Source organism: Buteo buteo, chromosome 24 (genome assembly GCF_964188355.1).
Source record: "Buteo buteo chromosome 24, bButBut1.hap1.1, whole genome shotgun sequence".
NCBI lineage: Eukaryota > Metazoa > Chordata > Aves > Accipitriformes > Accipitridae > Buteo > Buteo buteo.
In genome coordinates, this window is record NC_134194.1 from 14,008,580 (window position 1) to 14,030,246 (window position 21,667).

The following is a 21,667-nucleotide window of genomic DNA, read 5'->3' on the forward strand; positions in this document are numbered from 1 at the left end:
ACACCCTCTTTGCATGGTTTAAATGTCATGAGAGGAGGAGATGGAAAGCGAACTATCACATAGCTAAGCCACTACCATCTGCACAATTAATATATGTTCTAAGCAACGAGGGAGTAGGAGGGAAAAGCATCATCACTTATGACCGTGTAGTCATTAGCCAAGATCCTAATCTTCATTAGACAAATGAATTAAAACTCACCATTTACTGAAGCTGTCACAGTGGCTCCAAAACAATACTCTAAAAATGGTCCCACTGGAGTTGGAATGAAAATGATGCATTTTGAAGGAGTAGTTAGTAAGCAGAAGCATGACATCAAGATAAGCTGACAATCTAATGCTATTAATCCAAGGCAACCCTCCTCCCTCCCCTCCAATTCAATCCATTTTTACAATAAGGAGGAAAAGAAAATAGAGCACATTACAAATTTTACAGGAAAATGATGACTTAGGGGATAAACAAGGTCTGTAATTGAATGAAAAACTGACCACAAAAACACAACTGGCTTTCCAAAAGATTTAGAGATTGTACAGACTTTACATTAGGAAATTGCTGAACAGAAAGCCTGGATGAGCACACAGTGATGAGGCAGAATAGTAGTTAAGCAAAGCCAGAAGGGAAGAGGATAATGCATTTTTACAGCAAACACAAGGAAGCAGGAGAACTTTGTCAGTGCTAAGAATATATTTGATCAGTTACAAATTGGGTGGGGAAACCTCTCATGCTGCCAGCCACAGAACTCAACTTACCTATACAGTTTATTTTCATTACTACTCAATACTGAAAAATAATACAAACATAATGCTCAAACAGGGAAGGGGAACGTTTTTGCTAACATTGACCCTTTTTGCCAACATTAGGAGGCATTGTTTATCTAAATGGAAACTCTCCCATGTTCCTGGCTACAAAATGGCTTCACTGAAACATTTTTAGTAGATAAATCTTCTGATGCAGGCTTGAGACGCTGTTCTCTTAATTGATATCACACTTTCAGGATGAAGGACAAAAGATTATTGGTCACACTAGGCCTGTACTACCAATGTCTTTTAAAAAGCCCTTTGAACGTTATATTTTCCAGGACTGCTAAGAACTGCTGAACAACAAATAACTGCAAGGAATAAAACTTTTCATTTACTCATCCCCATCAAAACTAATGAACACAAATGAACCCTCATTTTCTGCTCATTTCTCTCAACTGAAATGAAATTTTAGAAGTCTGAAAGTATGAGGACACCTTATTTCTATAAATACTTCTGGTTTTCTGCCATGAGCACAATATTTTGTGGGGTGCAGGGGGTGGGAAATTCAGGAATACAGCAGTGATATTCTGAGATATTTTCTCAGGCGCAGCAAACTCTACGTTTCTCAGTGTGGCCATCAGTAACATATCTAGCATAAGACAATACGCAATATGCAGATCCATTACTTAACAAAGCAAAATTGAAAGCCATTTTTGCTACTTATTGGACTGACAAATGCAACTTAATAAAAAAAGAAATCTAAGTGAGAAAAACTGCTTTATCAATGCTTTTTTTCCTTTCATAAGGTCAAGTCATAATTATCTTTCCCTTCTTGAAGATATATAGTTCAGCCATTGCATCTGTTAGTCATGTATTTCCTAATTGCCTTATATTCATCTAATATCTATACCTTCCTCTGAACAAATTACTAATAAGATTCTGTAATAGCTGTAATGAATAGCAGAGGTAACGCTTAATATTTACTTTCATTCTTGACATTAAATAAATATTACTCTCCATGCCCTTTTTCTTGTGTTCAATTCTATGGGTTAGTATTGCCACTGCTAACAACCTCAGTGCCTTTATTCAGTCTCACCATTATTTCTATGACCAGGACACAGCATATTTTCCTAGCAATCCCACAGATCACAGTTATAGACTATATTGAAATTAAAGCTGTATTGAAATAAAATTAAAAGATGAAGCTTAAAGAAAATTAAATGAGGTGAAGCAGACAAGATGTCACCAGATAAGACATTTGGAATGAGAGTCTATCTCCTTCAAAACATGAAAAATACCTTCAATACTCGTGGAAACAAAATATTAACACAGAAGGAAAAAAAACCCAAACCAAAAAACCAAGACCATAACACGACAGTATCATATTCTGAAATATCCCTACACATAATGTTTTTAAATGGTTTTGGAAGTAATTAATGTCAAGCGTTCAATATAATGCAAGAGTGCCATGATATGTAAAATGTATTACAAGCTTTGGGTCTGTACAGTTAAATCAAAGGAGGAGCAGAAAAGAGATGATGACAGGAAGCTGACTCAAATGGGAAACTGCAGTTGCTGTTGATTTATATGAGCAGGACCCCACATGCAGCATCAATGGGTACCTAAAGAGCCACCTGTGCAGGGGAAAGGTTTCTTCCCAATCCTGATGTACAAAAGTCTTTATACTCTCAAACAAGGGGATTTTCATCTCTTCCAGAACTGTAACTCATACTCATGCCTCCACAGATTTTTCTTTTTTTTTGGTTTGGTTGGGGTTGTTTTTAAGCTAACTAAATATTTTTAAGACATCATAACTCTGCATCCTGCAGGATAGGTCTGGAAAAGACTTCAGGACGCTGCAGAAGCAGGCTAAGTTTTATGTATTTGTATTAATAAAGACACATATAACTGCAACTTAATATCACATTCCTGGACATCAGCATCCAACATTTTATCGCTATCCTTCAGTCTTAACGACACGCGAATAATTTCCCTGAAATTATACTGTCTTCTTTATGACATAAAAACATCTTCTGTGAGAAGCTGAACATGGAAGGCTATGAAAAGTAATTAATCTTGACTACATCTTTCAGTATCTCTTCCTTCAAAAGGAAATAACTACTCTGGTTGGTTGGGAAGGGGTTGTTCTTTACTTAACACACAGCAATACCCTTACACAATTCTTTTTCAGACAAATATTTCAGCTCTTGAATGTACTTTCTTGAAGGCATACCAAAGTTATATGAAAATGACTAATAGCATATCTTTCTTATGGCTACTCTATTACCTCTTTAAAAATTCAACAGCAACAAAATTCATCTCCCCTGTCATACATGCCATTTCTCCAGCAACACTAACACCATCAAAAAATATTCAAAAGCATTTCAGGATAACCATAATGTAGTATTTCTACATTAGAATTACATGTGCTTTGGAGACCCTCCTGTTGTAGAAACAGGCCACAGATTAATGTTTAAAGATGCACAGTGCTTTATTCTCAGTTGTTAGCCGAGAATAAAACGTAGTATGGAATGTAATTATGAAATAAGCTTCTAATGCATACAATTAAAAATAAAAGGAGAGAGGGATGAATATTCAGTACGCGCCTCCTTGCCTTTGTCTTGTTTCCAATCTTGTGCACTGATTGTCATCTCTGCTTTTTACATACAGAACCAAATGGAGCAGATATAAGCCATCTTCTAGAGAGAGAACGATAAGACAAAAACACAGATGATGATATCTCACTGAAAGGATAGAGCTTATCAGCAAGGTCTAAACATAATTTACCTCCTCAGCTGACCACATACAAACATTCTGTAGTCATCTGTGTTCAGGGGATTTCTAAGCTCTTTCCAAGTGGTTTTCACTGCCTGAAATTTGTAATATTTTGGTAATAATATCTATGAAGTAGATTGTGAGAAGCGTTACGATTATGGTAAATTAATGTTTTGGTGCTCTCCCACATAAGCAGAAGGCATTCAGAATTTTGTTGGAGTGTTTCTTCCTATGCAGTATCAGCTATACTGCCTTGTTAAGGTACATGGCTGTTATTCTAAAACACACATCTTAGTTTTAGATTAAAAAAAAAAAAAAAAAACAAAAAAAACAAAAAAACCACCAAACCAAACAAACGACACGAAGTCCAATTATTGTTCGCATTTCCACCAGTAACAATTGCCGTAAAAATCTTCATGACAAAGGAATTTACAAATAGCAAATGACAAAAAAGGGGACAGAATTTGTGGACAGCCATATTGTAATAAAGAACTCTTTTCTTCTAGCTCCTGCATTTCTGATGTTTACCCAGAAATGTCCGAATAGGGATAGGGTCAGCACTGATAGAAATAACACACTAAAGCACGTTAGAAAAGTTATGGTCCATGAGAGGGAAGCCTGCAAAACGAATGTTAGAACATTTGGTCCTAACCATACTGCACCAGTTTCAGCTAATGCAAATGAAACGGAGATCTCAAAGTGTTTCCCCAACAGCTACTCATCCCTCCTTTTTTTCCATTCTGACACTGAAGATGACATGCCATAACGTTTTTCAATATATAGTGAACAAATTTCCCATAAGCACTTTAAACAGGCAAAGCACTAGCATGCAACACCTGCTACAGTAAAGACTTAACTAGTCTTACAGTGGTTGTTAAGGTCTATCTCTACATTTTCCAAGTAGCAACCAATGCTGGCTTTATAATCCCCAGTGGCTTTACAACCCTGCACAGGGCTTTGGGAAAAGTAGGAGATTTTTCACATAAAAAGTACATACGCTTTTATGTGCCTTTTACTTTTCAAGATAAATTGTTGGAGCAAGTATTTTTAAATATCAGCATTTTAAGATACAGTCCCAAGAGAGAGACCCTTGTCAGTAAATGAAAACATAAGCTGTAACTATTTGTTTGGGCAACAAACAGGAGAAGCTGGAAGCCTCTATGCAGCAGGAAAACTATGATATAGTTGCCATCATGGAAACACAGTGGGATGATTTGCACAGCTGGAGTGCTGCAATGGATGGCTATAAACTCTTCAGAAGAGATAGGCAAGGAAGCAGAGGCAGCAGGGTACCCCGTATGTTTTGATTGTCTAGAGCTTAATCATGGTGACGACAGGGTTGAGTGCTTATGGGTAAGAATCAGGGGGAAGGCTGACAGGGAAGATATCATGGTGGGAGTCTGTTACAGACCACCCAACCAGGATGAAGAGGCAGATGAAATATTCTATAAGCAGCTCGGAGAAGTCTCACAATTGCTAGCCCTTGTTCTCATGAGGGATTTCAAATTACCAACTGTCTGCTAGAAATACAATACAGCAGAGAGGACACAGTCTAGGAGGTTCCTGGAGTGTGCGCAAGAGAATTTCCCCTGACACAGCAGGTGAAGGAGCCAACTGGGGAAGGTACCCCACTGGACCTGTTGTTTCCGAAAAGAGAAGGACTTGTGGGTGATGTGATGGTCAGAGGCCATCTTGGGCATAGTAATCATGAAATGATAGAGTTTTCGATTCTTGGAGAAGTAAGGAGGGGGACAGCAGAACTGCTACCTCGGACTTCCAGAGGGCAGACCTTGCCCTGTTCAGGACACTTGGTGAGAGAGTCCCTTGGGAAGTAGTCTGGAAGGGCAAAGGAGTCCAGGAAGGCTGGACATTCTTCAAGAAGGAAATCTTCAAGGCAAGGAGCAGGCCGTCACTATGTGCCAAAAGACGAGCCAGCAGGGAAGAAGACCAGCCTGGCTGAACAGAGAGCTTTGGCTGGAACTCAGGAAAAAAAAAGTTTATGACCTTTGGAAGAAGGGGCAGGCCGCTCAGGAGCACTACAAGGATGTCATGAGGTTATGCAGGGAGAAAATTAGAAGGGCCAAAGGCCAACTAGAACTTACTCTGGCGACTGCTGCAAAAGACAATAAAAAATGTTTCTATAAATACATTAACAACAAAAGGGGGGCTAAGAAGAATCTCCGTCCTTTATTGGATGCAGGGAGAAACATAGTGACAAAGGATGAGGAAAAGGCTGAGGTACTTAATGCCTTCTTTGCTTCAGTCTTTAATAGTAAGACCAGTTGTTCTTAGGGTATCCAGCCCCCTAAGCTGGGAGACAGGGGCAGGGAGCAGAATGAAGCCCTCATAACCCAAGGGGAAACAGTTAACGATCTGCTACACCACTTAGGCACACACAAGCCTATGGGGCCAGATGGGATCCACTCAAGGGTACTGAGGGAGCTGGTGGAAGCGCTCACCAAGCCACCTTCAACCGTTTATCAGCAGTTCTGGCTAACTAGGGAGGTCCCAGTTGACTGGAGGTCAGCACATGTGATACCCATTTACAAGAAGGGCTGGAAGGAGGATCCGGGGAACTGCAGGCCTGTCAGTCTGACCTCGGTGCTGGGGAAGGTTATGGAGCAGATGATCTTGAGGGCCATCATGTGGCACGTACAGGACAACCAGGCGATCAGGCCCAGTCAGGATGGGTTTATGAAAGGCAGGTCCTGCTTGACTAACCTGATCTCTTTCTATGACAAGGTGACCCGCTCAGTGGGATGAGGGAAAGGCTGTGGGTGTTGTCTACCTGGACTTTAGTGAAGCCTTTGACACCGTTTCCCACAGCATTCTCCTGGAGAAACTGGCTGCTCATGGCTTGGATGGGTGCACTCTTCACTGGGTAAAAACTGGCTGGATGGCCAAGCCCAAAGAGTGGTGGTGAATGGAGTTAAAGCCAGTTGGCAGCTGGTCACAAGTGGTTCCCCAGGGCTCAGTATTGGGGCCAGTTCTCTTTAATATCTTTATCAATGATCTGGACGAGGGGATCAAGTGCACCCTCGGTAAGTTTGCAGACAACACCAAGTTGGGCGGGAGTGTTGGTCTGCTCGAGGGTAGGAAGGCTCTACAGAGGGATCTGGACAGGCTGGATCCATGGGCCGAGGCCAATTGTATGAGGTTCAACAACGCTCAGTGCCAGGTCCTGCACTCGGGTCACAACAACCCCATGCAGCGCTACAGGCTTGGGGAAGAGTGGCTGGAAAGCTGCCCGGCAGAAAAGGACCTGGGAGCATTGCTTGGCAGCGGGCTGAGTATGAGCTGGCAGTGTGCCCAGGTGGCCAAGAAGGCCAACAGCATCCTGACCTGTATCAGAAATAGTGTGGCCAGCAGGAGCAGGGAAGTGACTGTCCCCCTGTACTCGGCACTGGTGAGGCCGCACCTCCAATACTGTGTTCAGTTTCAGGCCCCTCACTACAAGACAGACATCAAGGTGCTGGAGTGGGTCCAAAGAAGAGCAACAAAGCTCATGAAGGGTCTACAGAACAAGTCTTATGAAGAGCGGCTGAGGGAACTGGCATTGTTTAGCCTGGAGGAAAGGAGTCTGAGGGGAGACCTCATTGCTCTCTACAACTGCCTGAAAGGAGGTTGTAGCGAAGTGGGTGTCAGTCCTCTCCCACGTGAGAAGTGATAGGATGAGAGGCAATGGCCTCGAGTTGTCCCAAGGGAGGTTTAGATTGGATATTAGGAAAAATTTCTTCACCAAAAGGGTTGTCAAGCATTGGAACAGGCTGCACAGGGAAGTGGTTAAGTCACCATCCCTGGAGGTATTTAAAAGATGCATAGATGTGGCACTTAGGGACATGGTTTAGTGGTAGACTTGGCAGTAGTAGGTTAGCAGTTGGACTCAATCTTAAAGGTCTTTTCCAACGTAAATTATTCTATGATTCTATTTTCACAGCATTTGTGAATTGACATTTGCTGTCAGCAATAGCCATCATACAACAGTAACTTGTTGAAGGACATCATGTATATTCTATAGTCTGCATTTATTGCAATTTTTTTTTTAAAAAGAGTGCTCTCAAGAATGATGTACTGTACCATATGAAGATGGAGAAAACAATGATTTCTCAATTCAGATGCTGAGGAGCATAATGCACTCTGGCACTCCCTCCCTCCCCCAAAATGATGAATGTAGATTTACAGTTCATATGTGAGAATAATTTAGGGACCTGAACATTTGTTCTTTTCTGGCGGTTGCCCAGAAATGAGAGTGTCCATAGACTACATGCCATGGGGATCTATATGGTATTGATTATAGTCCCTTGAAATATTTGCTACAGGACAGCAATTTCTGAGGGACCAGGCTCCAGGTCACATCACTGAGGTAATTGCTAAGGTCCTTTTTGTTCTGACACTAGGAACATGTCTGCATGTAGTTCTTTCTTTGTGATTTGATCTCGCAGTCTCCTTCTGGCCCTGAGACATTTTTCCCATCTGCTCATACAGATGGCACATTCAAGTGAATTTAAAAGAATGTTTTGCAAACTTTTTCTGTTCTCTCTCTCCTCAAATTACGTTGTTCTAGACTAGCAGAAGCAGGGAGTGTTCTAGGGATGCCTATTCAGAAAGAAAAAAGCACCAGGAAAAAGAAAAAAAAAAAGTATTGCTTTCTTACACCAGTGATTTAGAGGAGAAAAAAACCCCTATTCACTGAATGGCTAATGCAAAGGCCTGCATTATAGCCTAAAGATCAGTGATAAGCATGGCTTAAAAATGCTTTTCTGCAGATGTTTACCCACATCCCTGGGGTCTGGAGAACTTATTTGGAAGCACAAAACCCCCAGAATTTCTTGTAACTTATCCTAGTTTCTCTCATTCTAAAGCAGGACTGAATATTGTTCCAAGAAAAGCTCTCCTCAGCTGCTTTGCACATTGAGGGCCATAAGAAATTTAAACTTTTAGAAGAATAAAGAAATAGAAAACAGATCCTGGAGATATGGAAAAAATATTAAAAAGATAATACTTAGATTTTAGAACTTTAGGCAATTCTTATTTCTCAGAAACTATTTTACCACTTTGTAAATCTCAATAACAAAATATGATTAAAAAAGTGGGTGAAAAATCAGCTAGTCTCTTCACAGAAAGCCCATTCAAAAATAAAGAAAAACTTTAAAAAAAAATTACTAAAACTAGATAGTCAACTGGAATGAAAAATCAGCCCAAGTACTTGTACCTTCAGATAAAACACTTGCTAGAAAAAAAAGAAAAATGCTCCTCTCATTTAAGAAACAGTATTCAACAATGTCTTACAGTAATATTCATTAAAGTGTAAAAGATAAACTTCATTGGTACAATCACAAGAACAACTAGAAAGTGACTATGTGACCCACACAAACAGGGAAAATAAGAGGTATTATTAGTTCTAAACAGTGTCATAACATTTATTTTTCTTACACATGCAAGGCCTTAAAATTTCACTTATACAGCTCCCTGCCCCTGCCCCTACTTATGACATCCGTCTCAGATTTTACCAATTTTAGACTAAGAAATATGTGTAAGTAGAACTTTATACATATATACATGCACTGATATATATACATATATCAAATATATATATCAGGTATTTAAGCGTATGTGTGTATACACATGTTTAACATCCATCTCATTAGCTGAGTCTTGATCAGAGCATTCTGAGATTTTGTGTATGTCCTTTCTATATGACAATTTCCATTGTCAGGATCACCAACTACCAGCTAAAATGATATAAGACATTACAGAAGGGAAATAAGATAGATTGCTGTAATTCTAAATTATGTTAAATATTTAAATTTCAATTCAAGAGTGTTTGATGACCTCTGTTTTTGGAATATACAATACCCTTGGAGCAACTTAAACTATTACATGGTTCTATAGCTGATGGAGTTTTTCTTGCTAATACAGAGTAAATGCCACAGTCTGTCTGTTAGGCAATAAAACTCAGATTTTTTTTCACTTCATTGCAGTGTTATATTCTTGGATAATAGGGCTTTTAATGGAAATGATTCGTGTGACATAAAGCTTTTTCCTTATTAAGCTTAATTGAATTAATTATTTGCATACTAATGATTTAACAGCCACATCATACAAAATAAAAGCAAAAGACCCTCTTGAATACTTATCCCATACTTAAGATCTAATAAAGGAACTAAAGTAGAAAGATATCTTTGTTTTCTTTCAGATAGGGGAGGTATTTCAAATCCAACTACCCTCCCTCCTGCTGTGGATGGAGGTGTTCTAAAATGATACCATTCCAAATCCTACAGCAAAATGCATCTTTAATCTATGAATCCTTAATTGAAAAAGATATTTATGACAGTCAGTGATCTTTTTTTTTTTTCCAAAAATTGCATCTTTCCTAAAACTGGCTCATTTTCTGAATGGGCTGCTATGTAGAAAAAGTGGAACAATGTGATTCTAAGGAGAATGGAACAGATTTGTATTTATAAAACAGCTATCCCAAGGTGCATATGAAGGCTGACATTTTATAATTCTTCATAATAATGCTTGGCACTTATATAGTGTTTTATGGGATCAAAGCACTTTACAAACTAATTAATTAATCTTCACAAAACCCCTGCGAGAAGATAGGTTTTAGTATTCCAATTTAATAAATGGAATAACTGAGGCAGAGGAGCTGTATGATTTGTTTCATGTCACAAAGAGAGTCCAGGTCTTCAGTTTATATATCATTAGAAATAACAGTAGTAGTATTTCTGTGCTGAATTCCTTGGGACCTTCAATAGAACTATTTGCATGAGTATGGAAAACAGAATCCGGCCCCTGCCTTGGGCCAGAGCCGATACCTTGTTTGGTTAAAATAACAGTTAATTCACTTAAGCAACATGCTGAGATTCAAGTTCCTTTCCTTATGCTGGATCTATATGCACTGTGCAAGACATGAGCTGGTATCTGACTTGTCTTGCCCTAGGATTTCCAAATAACAAGACTGGGGTGGTAACGCTTCCTTGTTAATGCAGATGATGCTTTGTACTCAAAATTCTACATAATTGTGCAGCATTCTTCACAGGTAATTCGAAGTTTTTCAAGTCTTCACAACAGCTACATGACTTCAATTCGAGACAATGTTTTACTACATTTGCATTTATTTCTGCCTGTTTTCAAAAAGTTCCTGCTTTGAAAACCTGCATGCAAGATTTAAGGGTTCTTACAAACTTGTGTGTATACTCTAACAGCCTTGACAATTTGGACACAGAAATCTAATTCACCTCATTTCTCATACAAAACTAAAAAAACCTGCATGTCAGACTGTGAATTAACTTCGGCAAGTGTTGGCAGCTGAAAGTTCAGTAATTGCACCTATGAGCATGAGCACTAGCACAAAAAAAATATCCAGTTAACATAATGGAAACACTTGTTCACAGTACTGAGATTCTCATGTTCAAACAAGTCTTACTCAAACAAATTACTTTTCACTTCCTCTTTGCAATGCTTGTATATGTCCTTATTGTCATATCAAGAAATTTAGTGTTATATGTTTACATGAGATAAAAAGAATTACAAAAAGTGATATCCAAAATTAAGAAAACTTATAGGCTTAACTGGGGCAACAGAAAGCTATCGCACCATTTAATTTCTTATTTTATTTTAAGACAAACTTCTGAAACTTTACATTCAAGAAAATATTTTCAATCTGAAGTTCTGTGTCATTGCATGACACACTGTCTTTCCACTGGGCCAAAATCACTAGGACAGAGCCAGTAAAAGGACCTAATGTCTAACATGGTTAACATGTTTTTCAAATTGGTACTTACCATGTAAATTTTTGGCCCTCAAATTCACACGACACTTTTACTGGTGATTTGATGTCCCTGGCATGACACTTTCAACACCCTCATTAAGATAGGCACAGCGTTTATAATTTTTTTTTTTTTTACAAGTGGCAACACTACTTTGAGATGCTATTGAAAGAGGAAGCTGGTGCTCAAGCTGATAAACTAGAGTGATAGAACAGGATCTCACTATAGGGAATTTTATGTCGCTACAGGGTACCTCATTATAATGTTTATTTCCTTTTCTCCTGAGGCTAGACAAGACCCCAGTTTGAGTGGAGGGCTGCACAGCCAAGAGAGGCATCAATGTCATGGAACCAGAAACACCTGCTCCCTGAACAGTTACCAAGATCAGGAACACAGAGTCCAAAATAACATCTCCCCCCCTAGAAAAGAAGCCCAGGTCCTTTTCCCTGTCAGGGGAAAGAGGAAAAAGAGGGAAAATAAAGATCAGATGATTTACAGAAGGATGTCTTGTGTGAACAATTCACCTCTCAAACCGTATGTTCTGAGGACTAAAGGCATGTAGAAAGCAATTGCTTTTTAAACTGTCCATCAGATTTTGTAGATAATAAGCTGTATATAAGTTAAATTGCTGAACAAGTCTATTAATACAACAAAAATGCCCAAGGATATTTTAATAGAGCAAAGTGTGGGAGAATCTATTTTACTTGCAACAGTGAAAATTTCCAGGCAGCTGAAACTGAGTGAGCAGACAGCAGAAGGCACAGCTGAGACAACACAAAATTCAAGCATCCGGGACTACTTCGAACTCGCATAACTCAATGCTGGTAGCAAGAAATAAAGAGAGGACAAAGCAAGACCGTCATACACACAATTCTGTCATTTATGGGAGATTACTAGATTATATCAGTAAAATAGGAATTATTGCTGGTTGGGTTGGAAACTTACAGCTGGCAACGTATTAAATAAATCTCAGCAAGTAAAACTGTTGGACTTTCAAACGGTTAAAGTCTCTCATTTCTGACAAAACTACTCTGTTCTACTTCCATTTGGTTTTGGCTAAAGAGGATGGAAACATCATCACCTCACAGGATGTGGCCTGTCAGAAGTTCTGTGTATATTCTATTTTTCATCAAAAAAACACACACAAGCTTCAGTTCCAAAAAGCATAAAACCAGACTACTGAAGAGATACAAAAGTATACAATACTCTTTGTCATGTCATTATCAGTCCTCCATGACTAAGCCACTGTCACAGAGCTCACTTGCGAGGACCATTAGAAGTGTATGTAAGAGTAAATATCTCTAAAACCAGCCTGTTAATGGTCCAAAACCACACGAAACATCTGTTTCTTCAGCCACTTCTTCAACTGTATTTAATCCTAGTATTCTAAACTTAATATCCTCCTTATTCTGACACACAACACCCAAATAGTCTCTTCCAGCAAAGAGGTGAGTTCCAGAAAGACACACAAAAACCAGCAATTCCAAATTGGCAAACATAAGGGTCTTGCTCCTCACCCTTCTCAAATTTGCATTCCAACCACAGGGTGCTAAATTCAGAAAAGTGATTCTTCCCCGGAATTATAGAGAATAAACCAGAAGACAGCTGAATTTTCTGTCTGCATTTTAGAACATATTTGATGTCAAAGTCAGGGGAAATTTTTATATATATATATATATATATACACACACACACACATATACATACACACACTTATATATATAAAAATAAATTTAAGAAACAACAAATTTTATCTACTGTAGCAACTATTTCTGCTATGTGCATTATATAAACCAGATATTTTAACATACAGAAATTTAGTTAAAGCCATGTCTTTTCCTGAGTTCTGGCTGCATATCTTATTCAAGCTTTGCTCAACCCACTGTAAACTGATTGCTATCCTAGATTTGAAACTTGGTCCTCTAAGTTTACTTTTCTATATATGTTGTCAAATCACTAATAACCTATTGCAAGTCATCTTAACTGCAAACAGATAGTAAATTTCCCCACAATGATTCTTCATTTAATACTGTATGTTGCAATTTTCTACCATTTTGGTGATTTATCATCTATTGAATGTCATGGTCTTGGCAGCAAAGAAGAATTTTCTTGCCAGATGGAATATGAAATAAAACTTTTTTTTTAAATTGAAAAAAGAAAGTTCAGTCTTATTTGTAAATACCATACTGTAACTGGAATGCTAAAAAAAGCATTTTCCCTAAACATAAATAACTGGCAGCTATCCCTTAGAAACAAAAATCCTTCTAAACCTAAAAGTAACAAGTATGTCATGTCCTCTGTAAAAAATTGGTCACAATTCAGTTATGCCCTTAACTAATGCCCTGTAGCAGTGAATAGGGCAGGCTATGAGGACATCATAACTACCATATAGATGTCTACATTCATTATTAGCCACTTCTCTCTCTCCCCCCCACTTTCAGTGACAGCATAAACCAGGTGCTCAGAAAACTGCCTCCTAGTCCTTCCTGAAATTTACCTTCACAATGTTAAATCTAATCAGATCTGACATGCATACCATGTATGAGTTCTGTTAGGAAAAAACAAAAAGAACAATGTTAAGGGATCACTGCTTGCTTTATCCAAAATAGAAGTTAAACTATAGGGGCATAAAAGAATGGGATGGTTACATTTATACATTACCATTTTGTTAATAAGAGCACTTGCAGTTCAATGAATTTGGTTACAGAAATCAAGGTAAACAAAACTGAATTCACAAAAACATATGTATATATGTGTGTGTATACATTTATACACATGTTTATATATAGATGTATGGGGAGGCAAAAGCAAAAATTTAAGACTGATATTTAAAGGCATCTCAGTTTAGCAGAATGCATTTCAAAGAATATGCCACTGCAAGTGTAAGCTAAAGTAAGTTAATGCAGCAATAATAGTAGTGATTTTCAGAACAGTAATAGCGTACAGAGTTTCTTTTAATGATACGTGGAAAGTAACATTAAGCAGGCATTTTTAAGATATGTGGAAATTAATACTAAGCAGGTATGAAATAAATCACTACTGTGGACACTTTAAATCACATTAACTTGAAATAATTTTAGATGAAATATAGTTCAAGATATTTAAAGCTATAAAACTGAAACCTTAACATTAGAAACATGTCATTGATTGCCACATGGTGCAGTGAAGGCAAAAGAAGAATATGGCAAATCACATAATTCTGTTGTGTTACCAGCATGTATATTTGCCCCATCCACCCCAGTGTTTGAAAGACATTTTAGCCAGAAAGCCTTTCCAAGACCTACTCAGCTGAATCCAAGGAGGAGGAAGAAGAAGGATCTTCTACATTTCATCATAAAAATTTGTCCATGGATCACTAATAAAATAAGGACATATAAGAAGGGGGTTTGAGGGTAATTATCCAACTATGACAGACCTATATTGATATTCAGGTTTGTCTCTTGCCCTTGGCAATCCCGTCTGCAGACCTGTTTTCAAACAGGCTACATCCTGAGAAGCACAGGCAGATAGAAATCTCACAAACTGGAAAAGAAAAGATAAAGCTAGAAATGGACATACTTCTTTTCAAAATCATATGTCCTTTGCAACATGTTCTTACCCGAACAGTGTAAGATTTTTTTATATATATATTACAAACACAACATGTACACAGATGCAGTCGAGATTTCTCTAAAACAAGCTTACTTACCAAATAACTGAGACCAAAGAAAAACTCTTCATGTAAACCACACCTTTAAATGCTTTCTTTTTCTTTTTAACCTGAATATGTCACAAAAGCTAGAGAAAAACCCTTAACCATAATTTTCTTTTCTTCACTTGGAAGAAACATAACCCTATTTGTTTTTCAACACTCAGGACAGAGCGTGTGTGAGTTTATGTAAGAAGGAGAGAGCTATATGATGACCTATCTACTGTATCCACTCTGAAGTGCATCTTTCTAAATGCAGCAAATAACCTCAAGGACCATGCCCCCACAGGTTTTAGTATAGCATATGGTTCAATGATGAAAAGAAAGATTTTATTATTAAACTGGCATTGCTAAGTCCCCATTTCCATGCAAGCCAGAATAATAATTATTTCTAATAATAGCTGATAACTTTAATCTGACCAGACTCGAAGCTATTTAGTCACTCTTGCACTATCCTATGGTCAAAAGCTGGACCTTTTCTTGCCATGTCCTCATCTATTAGGTTTCTGTTCATGTTGCATAGTCTCTATACCAGAACACACTGCCTCTCCAAGAACCAAGAGGTGTCTTTCCTCTCTTTGCTGTTCAAGTGCATAGTTGCAGTAGGACCCATGACAATTGCAGCGCCTAGTCTTTTGTGATGGGTAGAGGGAGTACAGGGTGACAGTCATCTTGCTACTGCCCTCAGTGTACAATTCATTTCAGCACAACAAGGGAACAAAGGCAGAATTCACATCCATCACTCATCTGGTACCAGCTCACAGGGCAAAGAGAACACTTGAAACGTACCAAGCAGAGTCTCAAAAGGGATGTAAGAATTGATAATCACAAATATAAGATTGCTAGGTATACTAGAATACTAGAAAATTATTTCTGGATCTGAAATTCTTGATGTAGAAAAAAATTCTTCTAAACACCTTTACTTTGGGCTGTGCAAAAGTTCTACAATAGGAACAACATACAGAATTATTCTAAAACCAGTTTGGAGACCATATTGTGATTGCAAGTATTGAAAAAAATAACTCTGGGAAATAAAGGATCAAAGCATTAATAATGTTTCATCTAATTACATTCAACAGCTTTTAGTAAAAATATACAAGATTTCACTTTACCGTATCATAAAAGATATTAAAATTGATTTACTATATATGCTTAGTGAAAAGGAAGAATTATTTCCCCCAAGACAATGAAGCAGTACCAACACCAATTCAGCTAAAAAAAGACAATGAAGTTCATTCTTATAGTGGTCCAGATTATTTTATGCAAAGCAATTTCAGACAAAGTTCTCTTATGTAAGTATATAAAAAGTACAGTCTTCAAAATTGTGTAAATCAGGATTGTTAAAAACAAAGAAGTAAACCTAAGCTTTTAGTTCCCAAATTTTTTTAAGCCATCAATAACTTGTTTCTTTTGGGAAACAAACAAAAAAAACCCTGAAAACCTTAGAAAAAGTATTTTTCATGAATGGTTTTAAAGTTTCTAAAAAAATAAAATCTTTCTTTGACTTGATTCTTCTACAGAACAATTTTCTATGAGCTCTACTTACTGTTTACCAACACTTTCAAAAATAGAAATTATTATGGATTATTAAGCAATTAGAATGAAAATGACTTGTCACAAGTAGAAATCAAAAGTCAGAATTATTGAAAACATTAAACTTGGTAGTTATTTCATCATAATTCATTCTGAAAAATAATAAACATGATGCTTTCAGAGTCTTAAATTGAAAACTATACCAAAACCTTTGCTATGCTCTTACTGCTCTCACTCCATTAATGCAAATGTGTGTTAGGTAGTTGTTTTATACTTCACTTTACTGTAAATAAAAAGTTTCACCATTTTAAGGAACCAAGTATCTGTTGTTTCACTGAACAATAACAAGAACTCCAGACTTGCTCCCAGTCATAGTGCCAAAGCCTGAACTGCTTCACACAGAAAACACAATCAGATACAATACGAATTGGTAAATACAACAACTAGCACAAAAGAGCAGAATCTGTAAATGAAAATGAATTCCATTAAGTTACATATGGCAAAATGTTATTCTACAGTTCATAAAAGAATATCTGTTCTGTGTTACAAATCTAACAATAAAATACATTGTTTCAGTTTCTAAAAAAAATAATAATAATAATAATTTTTGCAGGTTTTAACAAATTTTCTACCTAGTCTCATGTTTCATAAAAATTGCCATGCTGCTGCTCAAATTCACTTATATACTTTCCTACTGTGGTCATACTTCAAGAAGGCATACTTTTGCTGTGTACCAGATGTAGCTAGTTAATTTTATGTCTTTTAGTGGCTATCCTAGCCCTTTATTTTTCTACCTTTATTTTTCAAGTAGAAAAATAATCTATTAGCCATAAGAGGCAATGCTATTCCTTAAATGTAGAGGAAGCGAAGGAGCCAGGAAAAGCCCAGATCTTTTCCACCAAGTGGAAGATGTTCTAGGTTCCACAATGAAGGATGAAATCAGCATCTTGCACACTAGGAGAGTGCCTCAAAACCATGAAGTATCTGCTAAGTGAACATTTTCACACTTTTCACCCCCCCCCATTTCTGGAGGTGAATCACCATCTGGCACAGACTGCAAGAGTCCAGGGATCATCCAGATAAGAGGCATTTGAAGCCTGACTCCAGCATAGTGGTGAGAGCACTGATCTAGTCTCTCTCAGTCTCCAGGAGAATGGTTTCTACCCAAGAACTAGAAGCCTCCTGTCCTGAGAAAGGCACTTCCCAGCAAAAGTGACTGGCTAAACATTATCACCCTGGAAATTTTCAGGTTTGGGTGTGAAAATTGAAGATAAATGCAAAAAGCTTTAAGCCTGAAGTCCTAGGACAGCTTAGGACTTAGTTTTAGGCGTTTGAGTTCCAATTTAGGTAGCCATGTTCTGAATATGTAAAACTGTGCTGCTTTCCTTTACAGCTGGGTAGAAAATAACCAAGTTAAAAGTGCATGCTGCTTGACATGATAGTTATAGACAGACAGTGGAAAAATCTTACTGAAAATGGAAGAAATACACTAATAAAATTTTTAAGAATTAGCTTCCCCCAAATTATTATTGCATATTATTCTCAATATGACATTCTAGATTTTTCTGCAGCATTTTTTTAACCCAGTCAATACTTTCTTTCTATTTTGTTACCTACTCACACCATATTCAGTCATCTTTTGCAGAAATATATTTAAATCACTTTCTCTGTAATTATTGTTTTCTATAAACACTGCTAAAACAGACATTCTCCCCCAGTTTTCAAAACGTCTCAAGAGTGAAGTTCTTCTTTTGATTTCTCCAGTCACCACTCTCCATACAGTCATACACAGTAACAACCCTCAGGCTGAAGAACATTCCTAATCATACCTCATCTTAGTGAAAATCAGAAAACTGATTCATCTAGGTAGCATACAAACCAATCTAATATTCAATCCAAAATATTTATAAAATATATCATTTAGTTAAAACTATCAATTCAGCTGTCATATACATTTTCCCTCTGTTTCTCTAATCCTCATTTTGTATTTCTTATTTCAGTTCCTTTGAGAAAGCAGTTCTAGAACTGGCTTTTTAATCCAGAATGAGTATTTAAAATAATATTTAGTATCTTATCTGTCCTTAACACAAGTGTCTGAACTGCACTAAAAATGGCAGTTTATCTCAAGATTTATTATAAAAAAATTTAAAAATCGTTGTCCATTCCTAGAATACTTAAGTAAAAATTGTTTCTGGAATATCATCAGTTATATAGAATACAGCAATAAAAATAGCATCAAAAAGGCAAAGAATAGGTTTTAATTTGAAGCCATGATTAAAAGGCTAAAAATAAAAGATAGAAGAGTTAGAAATGGTTCATACTGACCTGAGTCCATAAAGGACTGTCCCATCTGGATGCAAACGGATCATTCTGTTCTTCACAGTGACACCATGTACAAATGACTTCTTGTCATTCAGAAAATAGGTATCAGGAACCCACAGCTGATCAGCTACTCTGTTGTCCAGAGTAAGGTTTAGAGGTATTACATTATACGACAGCCTCTTATCCCTCCACGCTTGCTGAAAGTACATTGTCAGGGTATAGTCCTGTGATTACAAAAACAAAAAAATAGTTTGCATTGAAACAGACAGCACACATATGCAAAAAAAAAAAAAAAAAGGTGCAAATACATGTTTATTCATTGCGACTGTTCTTAAAGGCAAACATTTCTGTTCACAATTTCCATAAGTAGATTTATTTATTTTTACAGTACTGAACACCCTGTGTATACTTAATAACAGAAATAAGAATATAGAAAAGATGGGGTATTTACGCATTATGAATGACTTGGGAGTTCTCATTTCAATATTTAAAAATAAAATGGAAAAAAAATTGTAGATGTTTAACAGTTAGCAATTTCTGTAGCACTTTACAAGCCTGGGAGTTCTAGGAAACAGGAACATTCACAGATCTGAATTTCATTTCATGGTCTCCACTGTATTCAGTAGAGCTCTGGATCAGGCCTTGTATCTCTGAAGTTGCAGTTACCACCCAAACACGTCTGTAAATTAAAATCTCTTCAAAGTCTGTTAACTTTCCCCTGGGCACTGAAATCAATGGGAAGTCTCTGAGGTTTCTATGCTACAGAGTCTTAGTCTTCTACTTAATTTTACAGATGAAGTAACTCTGGTTACTTCAATGGAAAAATTCAGAGAGCACAATTAAGCATCTGGATAAATATTTGCAGTATTATAAGAATTGCTTTGTCTTGATGCAGGCAACTAATGTACTTTGGAGATGTTTTGATCTTTTGATGTTTTAGAGAACAGTATAATTACAAAAATTACATTTTTTTAAGACCTGTTATACAGAGGCAAATATTCATTATATATTAGCCTATACTAAAAAAACACTGTAAATAATACACAAAGGAGCTGTATATCAGATCATGATCACTGGGTCGAGGGCTGTAAAACAATAATGAAGGAATACTAAAGGGAGGAATATTCTAAAACCAGTATTTTGTTTTGCTTGTTCTACAGAAGTCATAATCAGGCCTCAGACTGTTTTGATTTAGAATTCATATTTAACATGGACCTCATTAAATAGTAAGAACTGTTAGCTTACAAAAGATTGCTTTCAACAGAAAGTCAACAAAAGCTGCTGTGATTATCAGCAGCCCCAGGATTCAGCCGTGTCAGAGTATGAAAGTCTGTATTCTATGCATCAGTCCGAAGCACTTAAAACAAGAAATCCCACCTAACTTAGAACAAATAATTAACTATGGTGACTACATCTCACAAACTAATTTCTAGCACTGCATAACAGAAAAAAGCATGCAAGATATGAACATTTTATTGCATAAATTGCAATATTATTTCTCATTAGCTACTTTATATTTTAAAGAAGACACCACTATTGAAACTAGTTTTATTACAGTTGGCAAAGAAATATTAATCTTTCTGCCGAAATACTTTAAAAGCACCTGCCACTACTGTATTTTACAAGCATTTTCATTTAAAAAAAAAAAAAAAGTATTTGACATGTGAACACTATACAGAACTTCTCACAAAATACAAAAGTAAAATTTTTGTTATTTTGCAGTTTCACAGACTAAGCTTTAAAAAAAAAAAAAATCTACAAAAATGCCCCTGTAAGAAATCACTGAAAATCACAAAAAAAAAAAAAAAAAAGGGTAAGTTTTACATTTCTAGAAATTATCTTTTCACAGGAAAGCCAAGGACTTGATAACACCAAATCTCGCAAAATGTATACGGGAAAGGTACCTTCCTCAGTGAATGAGAAAACAGACACAATAAATTTCTTCCACTGCTATGCAGAGAGGTGGGATTCCTCCCACTTAACTTCAAGACCTGGAGACACATCTCTCTCCACTGATTTTAGAGCATCTAAGGCAGTCAGCCCCAACCTATGCATATTGGTGAAGCACATCCAGTTAAGTGAAGTGAATTCAAGTTAGTGTCAATGGCAAATTGAAAAGAAAATCAAAATCAGGTACAACCTTTATTACCAATGTCCAACTATCCAGAAAACTATTTTTCCTCTCTTTATTAATAAAACTTTTTATGCATAAGTTAGGTTGGTGTAATTATTCACTTTAAAATGTATATGGTCCACCCTTAAAACACACATCATGGAGGGCCTGTGACAACTATGGCTATTCCAGCAGAGGTCTCTAAGCAATGACACAGCACCTAGAAATTAATTGACCCTACCTCTTCTGAAGAACAATGTGCACTCAGATGAATCAGTATAAACTGTTTTTTTAGAGATATGTGTATTTCCATGGTGGAAACACTCTTAGGCATCTTTCCCCAGAAGAGCCCACATACGTGAGCTTCAAAATGCCTCTCCAGTTTTCACTGAAGTGGGGAGAAATAGTTACAGCCTTTCTTCCCTGTCAACACAAAACCAGAACGGTAATATTGTCCCTTCGGTCTTCCCACTTGCGCTGGTTAAAGGTTAATCATCTTCATTTGTGTCCTGGTTTCAGCTGGGATAGAGTTAATTGTCTTCCTAGTAGCTGGTACAGTGCTATGTTTTGAGTTCAGTATGTGAAGAATGTTGATAACACTGATGTTTTCAGTTGGTATAAACACTACTTAGCAACAAGTCAAGGATTTTTCAGCTTCTCATGCCCAGCCAGCAAGAAAGCTGGAGGGGCACAAGAAGTTGGGAGGGGACACAGCCAGGGCAG

At 37.1% G+C, this 21,667-nt stretch overlaps 1 protein-coding gene across 2 annotated transcripts in view; it reads right to left on the reverse strand.

Moving 5' to 3' along the window:
- The window catches only part of GABRB2 (gamma-aminobutyric acid type A receptor subunit beta2), a 171,677-nt gene that overhangs the window by 94,489 nt on the left and 55,521 nt on the right, over window positions 1-21,667 (reverse strand). For both annotated transcript variants that reach the window (XM_075056694.1, XM_075056695.1), the window contains exon 4: window positions 18,835-19,055. In XM_075056694.1, coding sequence (XP_074912795.1) covers window positions 18,835-19,055 — 221 coding nt within the window. The remainder of the gene's footprint in view (window positions 1-18,834; window positions 19,056-21,667) is intronic.